Genomic DNA, 12,101 nt, shown 5'->3' with positions numbered 1-12,101 from the left:
CCTGCCTGGCCACTGGCCAATCAGTGTTTTATTTATTGACCAATCAGAGCAATTTGACATACAGACCGTCCCACAGCAAAACTCTAAGGAATCTATAAGGATGACCTCAGCTAAAATTCCTAGTAATAGTGGATATATAGCAAGAACTGGCCATCTCGTGGACCAGGTAAGACTTCCAGTGGAGGTACTGGGTCACCAACTCAGCCACACAACTTTTAACCTACAGTCTGTCCTGCTTATGGGATGTGCTGGGATAAGGGTGGTGCAGAGATTGTGGGAGTGGCCAACCAATGACTAGTCCTGCCTCAGACCTAAGCCAGGACAGTGAGTTCACACCTGACACTGCCTGGTGTGCCAGGACCCAGAGATCTAGGATAGAACCAAACACTATTGGAGAAAAAAAATGCTAATGTAATGATGCCTAATGATATTCATAGATTGGTGAATATCTCAATTGTTATTAGAGAGGCTTCATCCAGTAACTGATGGAAACAGATGCAGAGACTCACAGCCAAACATTAGGCTGAGCTTGGGGAATTCTCCAAAAGAGGGATTGTAGGAGACAGAGAGGTCAAGGACATCACAAGAAAACCCACAGAAACAACTAACCTGGGCTCATAGGAACTCACAGAGTCTGAACCGACAACCAGGGAGCCTGCATGGGACTGACCTAGGCCCTCTGCATATATGTGACAGTTGTGTAGCTTGGTTTTCTTGTGAGACTCCCAACAGTGGGAGCAGGGGCTGTCCCTAACACTTTGGTTGGCTTTTGGGAATCTCTTCCTCTTTCTGGGTCACCTTGCCCAGTCTTAATATAAGAGGAGGTCCTTAGTCCTACTGCAACTCAATAAACCATGTTTTGTTGATACCCATGGGAGGCCTGCCCCTTTCTGAACAGACACAGCAGAAGAGTAGGTGGGGGTGGGGCAGAGGTGAGGTGAAGCAAGGGAATAGGAGGAGAGGAGGGAGGGAAACTTTGGTCAGGATGTAAAATGAATAAATAAATTTAGTTAAAAATAAGTCAGCAATTCAAGAAGCAAGTTTTAAAATAACAATTGTTAACAGTGGAATCCCAAGACATACTAATGTAATGGTGAGGAATGATGGTAGGAAAATATTTAAAAAGTACTGGCCATTATAGTTCTACAGCAGAGAGTAGTTTTTATACCCAGCAAAAACACTGCAGCTCATGACACAAACATCTAAATCTGAGTTGAGATGTTTCAGGTAGTATTTGCTAATGCACAGTGTGAAGCTTCCACACTGCTAAGTACACATGGTATGTATTCAGAACCAAGGCTTCAGCGAAGTCAGACAATCAAACATGGCAGGTGTTGCCAGAAACACCTCAGATTCATCAAGCTCTATGGATTGAATTAATTATTGGCTAGCCTCTATGTAGGATGCATGGGTTAAGAAACTGAATTATCTGACTAGGCCGTATTTTGATTAATGATAAAATGTCATCACTGCTTTTCTGGACTTGGACTCTTTTGCTTGCAGACTAAAAAGACGCCATCACATAACCACTACATTCTTGATTAGCTGGAGAAAGTTTAAGCAGGGAGAATTCCATTGGTGTCCACAGTGAGGTCCAGAGCCACTGGAAACAATGGAGTCTTGGGAACTGACCCCATTAGAGTATGCTTGCTGAGGATTAGTTGGTTATAGAAGTAGATATGTAACATGATATCAGATTGAATTCGGTCTTAAACACAGGCAGATGAGAATAGATTGATGTGAAAGCAAATGGATAATCACTGGTACTTTGAAACCTAAATCACTTCATAATAATGCCATAGTTAAAGAAGATTAATCACACACACAAATATAAGATGGATTGATTGGAAGAGAGGGACCCTGAGACTACAGTGGCTGCCCTTCATTACCAGGCATAATTGAAGTGGAGTGAAATGTGCCCCACACTTGACAATGGTCAGGAAACATGTACACTGTTGTTGGCTGTCCTGGTATCATGGAACACTTTTCCTTTGTCTGAGCGTGGCTTTCCTCACTGGTATGCAGGAGTGTTGGCTTCTTAATTCAACTCTAAAATCAGGATTATTTGAAGACAAATGATTGTAAATGTGGCAAAACAATATTTTTCCCCCTGTGGAAGAACTACATATGTTTTACTCAACGAGCTTTCAAAAATGTAAACTATTGTTCAATTGGAAATTTTGTGTGAGTGTATGCAATTTTACTCTCTTTATTTGTAGTATGACATACTCTAAATCAATTAGCAATCCAACTTTGTCCTGTGGCTTTCCCACTTTGCTGCATTTTCACTGGATTGTGCTCTCAACATCATGCTGACTGCCTGGAATGTGGTGGAATCCCACCAGTGGGATCCTTTCTCAAACAGTGATGCTGGTTCCTTCCAAGCTACATTCCAGCAGTGTCTAATTAGTAGAAAAACAGTTACTGACTGACCCAAAAATAAATAGGCAACTGACTGCTATTAGAAATAACTTTAAAAAAAGAGAGAGAAGAGGAAAACCACTCAGAATTCTAGGGCAAAGAAAATTTGATTCACTCATAGGTAGAAAGATTTCTGTTTCCTTTTATTTTTTGAGTAAGACAAATAACACTAGCTACATAATGAAAATAAGAAACATGAAATTGGTCTTTAAAATATTCTTTTTAATTAAGATTTTTGTTGATGTACAAAGTGCTGGCTTTCATTATGGAATTTTCATACCTATGTATCGTTATACTCCGTTCTAGTCCATTCACTTTCCCATTGCTCTCCCTCACTGCCCTCTGACTCTTTTCTGCCTGGTTCTAATTAATGTTAAGATTTCAATGATATGTAATTTTGCCTAAAAGTTAAACTAGACTTAGTCCTGTGCAGGCACAAGGAACAAAACCAGAAGACAGTTGTGAGCATTATTTCCAATGAATCTCTTTTCAAGCAGATAAAATATACTCTCATTGGGCAAACTCACTCTCTCAAAATAGTTGTAGTCTACCAGAACTGATTCTGGACAAGTTGAGTTTCTATCTTAATTATTGTTCCCACATACAATCAAAACAGCTTGCGGCTCTTAGTGCACTATTTCTCCATGTTCTATTCAGTATTTCATTTTCTTGTTTTATTAATTATACAAAATGTTTGCCATGGCATCTCCTCACATGCATATCATTTGCGATGATCATATTCAGCACCCACATTACCCTTCCTCATCACCCTTTCCATTTCCCACTGGTCTCCTATCTCTTTCAAAATACCCTCTTTTCTGATTTAATGTCTTTTGAAATTAAAAGTTGATTCTGGATATGAGGGAAAATGTGAAACATTTGTCCAAGTTTGTCTTATTTCATTTAACATGATGATCTTCAGTCTATCTAGTTCCTTGTAAAAGATATAATTTTCTTTTATTCATGGCTAAATAAAACACCATTCTGTACATATGCATTTTATTTACCCATGCATCTGTAGATGGGAACTGAGGCTGTTTCTGTTCAGGCTTTAATCTTTCACAGAACTGTTATTTCCAGGGACCTGTGTCCTTTAGATATCTAGTGTAAACTCTAACAAGCACAAATCAGAGTAGCACGTAATGAACCTTCTGTATTTTCCAGTTAACACATTTCTGCCATTACTGCTCTGTCTGTTTCTCAGCTACAGAGTTACAAAATACAGAGACATACTTAATGACCTAATGCCACTCTTCTTTTTACTAATCTAGCATGGTAACAACACTAATTACCTGAAAGTTCCAGGATTTTGGCCACATTCAGTATCTCTTTACCTGGTTATTTTCACATCTGACATGGATGGAGATCAGAATATAGGCCATGTTACATGGACAAAAACTTTATATGGTACCTAAAACATCTCTTAAAATATCTATCTATCTATCTATCTATCTATCTATCTATCTATCTATCTATCTATCTATCTATCTATCTATCTATCTACCTACCTACCTACCTACCTGTCTATCTGTCTATCTATTTATCTTGTTTGTTCATTGTGTTTCTACATGCCACATTACATGTGTGGAAGATCAGAGGGCTTATGGGAATTGGTTCTCTTTCCACTGTGTGGATTCTGGGGATTGAACTTATCAGGATTATCAGAAATCACCTCTATCAATTCAGCCATTTCCCCAGCCCCTAAAATGTCTCTCAAATTCCTGCCTTTTCTATCTAGTTAACCTGAAAACTTGTTTTTCTGGGTTTTCAGTGATCTGATTTCACAGATCAGGATCATGCCATCTATTGAGTAAATAGAAGCCTAAAGTGCCCCTTCCATCACGTCACATCATTTCCACTTGAAGTGTACGGCCTCATTCCCACTCTTTGCCCTCAGTTTCCCCAACTCCACACCTCAGTAGTTTTCAAACACTTGTCACTGCATGCCAGGCATGGTCTCTGGAGTTCTCATAGGAGTGCCCAGCTGTTACTTCATGCCTGACTTGTTATAATGTGACTGGTGTCATGGGCTGGAGACTTGTCCTGTTACCTGGGTCCTACTGCTCAGAAGGATCCTAAGCCTGGCATTTTGTTCTGGCTTTTGCTATCCTGAATTCTTAATCATTCTTATTAATTATCCATAAATGTTGAACAAGACCATTACATTTTCATTTTTCACCCAGACCCATAACTTATAGTCTGGGTCCTTTATTGCAGCCTTGGTTTATTTTAAAATTCATATTTGAGACAGTTTTCAGGACCTGTCTTCATGGTAGCCAAATTCTATATCCCTTATATTCACAGTGTTCATTGTCAACATTATGATCAACAGTATTCCCAGTATTTCAAGCACAAAAATCAAGAAGATTTCAACTACTTGTCCCCATCTTTACACTCTGCTTGATTTCCTCCACTTTTTTCTTTTATTATAGATAAACTGTCCTTAGTGTCTTGAGGTTCAGGGACATTGCTTGGCCTGACCAGGGTTGGAAACAGACTATGTCTTTGGAAATATGTCACTGCAAATCCCAACGTGCTGGCATTGAAGGAACTTGCCCCCTTTTCAACTCTAGGAAAGACAATAGCCTCAGCTCTAAGACTTAAAGATCTGCAGTTGACCACTTTAGACTCTAGTTTTGGCTTTCTAGAAATTCAAACTGTCAGCCCAATTTAGTTTCACTACTTCCTGGCTTTAAATACTTGATTTCTATACATTCTTTTCTTTATTTAGCTATGAATATTTTCTTTCATTATGTGTATTCTTTTAAGCCATATTAAATATTAGATGTCTGACATGTGTAAGTGCTCAATAAATATTTGATGACTAAGCTAAGCAGAGTGTGCATAGCATCCAAGACACATTGCATTTCTAAAAATACAGACAAAGAGAGCAACTCCGTAGTGATGGAGACAGTGGTGTTTTCTGGGGAAAAAAGATAGTATTTCCAATTTTATTTTTCATTTTAGGTACAATTTTATTCCAAACTACCAATATTTATAAACCCTTTTGTTTATTTTTTGCTTTATTGACATATTTAACATGTCTAAGGAATCAGAGTGAGACTAAAGATTCGATTCACTCTCTAATGTTTTTAGTTTTGGGTGTCACATAAATTATAATAAGTTTGTGATGGCTAAAATTTAACTGTATATATGCTCTGTTTTCCCTCTTTTAAGAAGATGAAATCAAAAGCATCTGTCACCTGGGAGTGGTGAGCTCAACACTTGAAAAGCACAGTTATACAGAGCTCCCTGAGTTCAAAGCCATCCTGATCTATATAGTAAGTCTTTGGCCAGCCAGGGATACATAATGAGTCTCCCAACAGGAAACAAATAAACAATGCTCCCCACACCCACATACACAAAAAGCAGCAACCACGTGAATCCTTTGGTGTTGTTCAAAAACTGTCTAGCCCCTTGGTAAGTAGACGTTGGATGTTTCACTGCAGTGCAGCGGTAAGTTAGAACCACGGAAGGCTATTTAAGGTATATTAGTTTTAAAAGTGATGTTGCATGAAACTTAAGCATCATTTTGTAAATAATAATCACAGGAAAAATATCACATTTCATTTCTTCACCAAGACCGCTTTCTCATTCACTGGCATCCTGTTCTTGCCTTTATTTGAATCTCTGTGATTCACTGGGCATTTAAATCTTTCCATTCATACAATCGTACAATTGAAAAGTGGAGACGGCAGGCTTTTTTTCTATTGTTTTCATTTCTCATATATTTTAATCACTAGGCATAGTGACAGGTATGTGACTTTTGATTTGCCTTTTTGTATTAAGAGTGAATGTGGCAAGTATGTGTGGAATGTGTGTGTGCTTATCCTGAAACTGGCAGAATCTTTCTGATGAGAGTAAACAATAGTATGTGCCTGTTACACTAGGGAGCATCTAAAATGCTAGTCTGATAGCATGAGTATTTGTTTGTTTTTTAAACATGAGGCAGAGATATTTCATACTTCTACCAGGTGAACACAGAAAAGAAATGTCCCATCCTTTCTCCTAACATTCCTCAAAAATCTTTACTCTGCCTGTCAAAAACCTGGAGTGTGACTAATGTATTAGTTACTTTTTTGTTGCTGGGATAAAACACCATGACCAAAGCAACTTATAGGAAGAGTCTATTTGGGGCTTATGGTTCCAGAAAGATAGGAGTCCATCATCATGAATGTAGGGGAGCATGGCAGTGGGTAGGCAGGAATGGTGTTGAAACAACAGCTGAGAGCTCACATCTTCATCCACAAATAAGAAGCAGAGAGTGTTAGCTGTAGCTGGAGAATTTCTCTCCAGCTCCCGCCAAGTCTCGCCAGTCCCAGAGCCCACTTATAAAATAAACACACAGACTCTTACATTATTTAAACTGCTTGGCCATTAGCTCAGGCCTATCATTGTCTAGCTCTTACTCTTATATTTAGCCCATTTCTATTAATCTATACTTTGCCACGTGGCTCGTGGCTTATTGGTACCTTACATCTTCCTTGTCCTGGCCGTGGCTCCAGGCAGTCCCTCCTCTGCCTTCCTGTTTCCTCTTTTTTCCTCTCTGTTAGTCCCGCCACTGGCCAATCAGTGTTTATTTATACAGAGCGATATCCACAGCAGTTAGCTCAAAATGGAGCAAATGTTTTGAAACCTCAAAGCTGGCCCCAATGACATACTTCTGCTAGCAAGGTCACACCTCCTACTCAGTTGTCCTCAAATAGCTACCAACTGGAGACCAAGTATTCAAATACCTGTGATTTATGGGGTCATTTCATTCAAACCACCACAGTGATATTTATCAGAAATTATTTGTTTTCAGAATTCATAGAATTCCCACACTGTTTCAGTTCAAAGGAAGATGTCAAAGAGAATGGATCAGACTGTAATATTTACTCAGAACAGCATTGATGATTCCTGAAATGTTTATGTAGAGGGCATTTTCTAGAGCCTGTTTTCATAGGTACTTTGATGCTTATGGATAGCAAATGGAATCTAGTAATATTCTTGAATAATTAACCAACAAGTTTCATTTACAGCAGGAAGTTATTGACATTAACAGATACAATGCAGTCAACAGACTGTTTCAGAATCTTTAATGCATGGGATAATGAGAATGGAAGCAACATGTTAAACACAACATTTTCCCCTGTGAGGAGATTCCTGTATCATGTTACTAAGATGATACATAGCTAGAGAGTTTATGCTCAATATTCTTGGTTCCATCAGCCCCCGGAGTATGTTCAAGAGAATCATGTGCCCAGATTCTGTGAGAGTGACAAAGAGAAAGGCGGCTATTTGGAGTCACCCCATCACTGTGTGCGTTTCATTGTGTCTGCTTCATTGGTGAAAGATCTCTGACTTGAATCTTGTGGATTTTCTGATGACTGTGTTTACAAACTTTCCACAGTCACACTTAGTGCAGCTCTCAGGGGTTTTGTGCTTACTCTCCCGGTGAGGATTTCTGTTGTCAAGTCTGTAATGAAGATAACAGTAGGCTTGAGCTGTATTGTGTTTAAAAAATCCATCAAAGCATTTTTACATTTGTTCTCTCATTTGATTCTTTCTTCATCCATATGGGGAAGGCTAAGTTCATTTTAACCCCTCTTTCACAAATGAGGAAATCAAGGGGCTGAAATATTATGTGTTGAAAGATAACAATCTGAGTTGCAGGCCTGAAAGACATGTCATTGTAAGTCCCTTATTATGCCTTCAGGTTACAGAGGCAAACACTGAACATGTACACAGTCAGGTACAAGGACTGGTATATTTTTGTTGTTGTTTTAATTTTGATAGAGTCCTACTACGTAGCTCAGACTGGCTTGAGATTATAACCATTTTGATTCTGTATCTGAATACTGTAATTGTAGGTGTGCTCCACTATCTCTCCATTTTAATATAGTTTATATATGACTTTTAATCTCATTACGAAGATATGCTGGACTTTCATTCATTCTCTAAATATTGCTCCCTGTGAATTTTCTTTTATATACTATGCCTGTCTTCCTTTGTCAGATTTTCTAGATTTTTATGTATAGTTATTGCTGATGTAATCAAATGTATTGCTTTGTATTACATATAGAAAATATCATAGAAAGTCACACGTCTAGTACAAATTAAAGTAATTCTCAGTTGGGAAAACAACAAACACATTAAAAGAAAAAAAACCTCACAAACTCTTTCATTCAATTAATTAAATTCATAAGTAGAGCAAATACATGAATGAATAACCAACATAGGAGATCATCAACATGACTCAAAAATAATGAGCAGATCAAAGGAACATGGTTCTTTTTATCCCAAAGTAAACAAATTAGTTCAAAGTAGCATTGGAGAGGATGAAAAGAAGCAGCCACTTTTATATACAATAGCATTATTGATACAATATCTTCATCAGTGAAACCATCACAATTTCTCAAAAACAGAGGCATGTTTTTTTTGAGCAAGTCTACTTCTCAGGCATACCCAAATCTCAGTGAGAGAGACTTTAAGAATATGCAATATAGTACAGTTTGTAAAGCAGCATGACTGTGATGTGTGGGACAAGAGAGATGGCCTGCAGTTAAAAGCACTCACTGACTTTGCAGAAGACCAGAGTTAGGTTCCCAGCTACTACAATGGTGACTTTACAACCACCTGTAACTCCAGCTCCAGAGAGATCTGATGCCTCTTGGGCACCTACACTCACATCACATTTATAGAAACCCTATATAAACAATTAAAAAACATCTTTACAAGAGACTGATGCATGAACCAAAGAAACTACATTACTTTATGGAAAAGAATACACAGCATATTTGATTCTCAATATGCAGTGACCTGCAGGGAACATCAGGACTTTAAATTTTATTTAACTGCTATAATGAATTTATGTTTATTTTCCTAAGGATCTACTGTGTGTCTTTGATAACTTTATCATTTCTACTTGAAAAGATTGATTTTATGTTTAGGAAATGTGATTTAGTATTTCGGTGTGTAGTTTTCTGCTTGATTATTAGCAAGTGTATGATTCTGCTTGAGCTTTTTTTTTTTTTGCTCTTTTTTATTGTTTGTTTTAATCTATTTCAATTTTTTTGTTGTATGTTAGTTTATTTTTTTTTTAGATGACTGTTTTCTAACAAGAAGAAATAAGGGTGTGGATGTGGATGGGAAGGAAAGTGAGAAAGATCTGGGGAGGGGGAACCATAATCAGAATCTATTGTATGAAAAAAACTTATTTTCAATAAAAGAAAGAATAAAAAAGAACAAGGGACCACAGACATTTTATGGTCCATTCCTGTTTTAGAGGTGAAGACTCTAAGTGAAATAGAAATTATGTTGTATCATGTGAGTGCATTTTATTTACAGCATGAAATTTAGGGTTGAAATACAATTATTTAATGTTAAATATGTTAAGTATAGTGTTAAATGTATATATATGTTATATATTAAGTATATAAAATTTAATGTTGTCAGTGGTGAAAAATTTTTAATTGCTTCTATGGTAATAAGCTGTCTGTTTCTAGACATGCCTTCTGTCCTCTCTGTACTCTGATTCTTAAAATTCTGAAGCTGTTGGTTTAGCTCCATGATACTGTTGGCATTGACTCCATATTTATTGAAAATGTTTTAAAGACAATCACTAACTCAAGGTCATTTTAGTTCTATCAGTGTGTCTACACTTGTAAGCATGTTCTCATATTTTGTAGTTTTTTTGGTCTAATGAAATATCGCCCTTCTTTGAATGTTATGTTAAATTAAATTAGCATTTGTTAGGGCAAGTACTCTAAGCATACATTTTAACTGTTCTTATATTGTGTTGGGTTAAGAGTTCCCTTTCCCCAGTTCTGAAGTCTACTTTTAATTCCCATTCTTTGGTTACTCATAGCACCAATTGCTCAAATTACAATATATTCTCATCTATTCTTACTGTTGAGTATGGTTTGTTTCATAAGCAAGCCCAGGTTGTAAGTTAACCATTGCATCTACCAAATCACTCCTTGTGATTTTAGTAGTACATTCAGACTAAGAATAAATAATTACATCGCGTATTTCTGACTTGAAGAAACTGTGGATTACAGTTTAAATGTTGGGATTTTCAGATGTTGGGGAATTGGAATAGAGATGGGAGGCAGCATGAAAGGCTGGTACAGCAGGGACAAGGGGACCATCTGGAATGCAGCCTGCCTTTGGCAGAAAGTGAAGACAAAGATGAAGGAGTCAGCAGAGGGTGGAAATAAAACTGTTTTCAGGCAGCCAGGTCCTGTTTATAAGCTTCTCTGAGACAAACCCAAGAACATTGGAATATACGAAAGCATCATGCTAACAGCTTCTCAGACAGGCAGAGACAATCAGAATTCTAACATTTGTATGTCCTTCCCACCTTTGTCCCTCCCTCCTTCTTTCCTTTCTCTGTTGGGGATTGAACCCAGGACCTTCCGCACGCTAGGCAGGCTCTCCATCTCAGCCATATCTCTAGCCTCTGTGTTCTTATTTTTTTTTTTTTTTGTATAGAAAAGTGGTTCATTCTGCCAGATCCTTCAGAGGACTTGGCTCCAGATTTCTCCTCACAAATGGGCTCTCTTTTGAAAAGCGAAGCCGGATTCCTTTGATCATCCATGTTTTCAATGGTTTCTAGGAAAAACAAAGTTTCAAAAGACAGGCTGTAAGAAAATGTTTAAAAATTAAAGTAGGACATAGCTAACATAACCTCAAAGACATAATGTTTACAATACACAAATTGATTCGTTTATCAAGTGAGGGCATTGCAATATAAAAACAAATCTCATGTTTATGACTTCTCATTTGCCAGAATTGTCCAGGAGCTCTTAAATCTAACCTATAATTAAACACCGACACTCTCAGTAGTTTGAAATATTCACATTTCACAAGAATACATTACCCTTCCTGTCAACTCTCTCCAACCCAGACCTCCCTCTCACTCTTCTCTCCTCCAGGCAGAGTTCACGGCCATGCGGGAGCAGTACATGCGTGGAGGTGAAGGCTTCATCATCTGCTATTCTGTTACTGACCGCCAGTCATTCCAGGAGGCTGCCAAGTTCAAGGAGCTTATTTTCCAGGTCCGTCACACCTATGAAATTCCCCTTGTGCTGGTGGGTAACAAAATTGACCTGGAGCAGTTCCGCCAGGTGAGTGCAAATTTTCTATTAGCTTGTCTCTGCCTCCGGTGGTACCTGGTATCAAGTATGACTGCATTCTGTTTCAGTTAATCAACCACATGTTTTATTTTTTTTCTCCCAAGAAATATATTATTTTCCTTTATAGTGTGTTTTCTTCCTCTATAATTATCGATCCCATATGCTGTTTCATAGTATCCTCACCATTCTCTGTATTCTTGAATCTGTCAGGTGTTATATTTGCTTTGAACAAGAGTGTATCAAAGAAATGACCCTGTGGAGCTTTTGAGTTTGAGATTTAAAAATCCTGCAGCTTCTGTGTTTGCCACTTGGAATGTTCACATTTGAGTTCCAAACTTCACATGAGACCCATGTGTCATGTGCACCAGGGTCAGAGCTGTCCTTACCAAGGTACCATGCATGTAGGAAAAGCCGTCTTGCATGTTTACTTAGCAGTCATCTTCTCCTGTCGTTCTATGAGACACCTCAGCCAATCCACCTGGTACAGCAAATGTCCCCTGTTTGAACATTACTTGTTTTTTTGACTTATGAAGTTCATAACAGACATAAAGATTTAAGTCA

At 37.9% G+C, this 12,101-nt stretch overlaps 1 protein-coding gene across 6 annotated transcripts in view; it reads left to right on the top strand.

The window, feature by feature from the left end:
- Rit2 (Ras like without CAAX 2) overlaps window positions 1–12,101 on the top strand; it is a 327,715-nt gene that overhangs the window by 139,319 nt on the left and 176,295 nt on the right. For all 6 annotated transcript variants that reach the window (XM_042264077.2, XM_076554862.1, XM_042264076.2 and 3 more), the window contains one exon: window positions 11,340–11,531. In XM_042264077.2, coding sequence (XP_042120011.1) covers window positions 11,340–11,531 — 192 coding nt within the window. The remainder of the gene's footprint in view (window positions 1–11,339; window positions 11,532–12,101) is intronic.

Source organism: Peromyscus maniculatus, chromosome 19 (assembly GCF_049852395.1).
Source record: "Peromyscus maniculatus bairdii isolate BWxNUB_F1_BW_parent chromosome 19, HU_Pman_BW_mat_3.1, whole genome shotgun sequence".
Lineage (NCBI taxonomy): Eukaryota > Metazoa > Chordata > Mammalia > Rodentia > Cricetidae > Peromyscus > Peromyscus maniculatus.
Note: the sequence above shows the minus strand (reverse complement) of the source record. Positions and strands in the feature narration are given on the sequence as shown.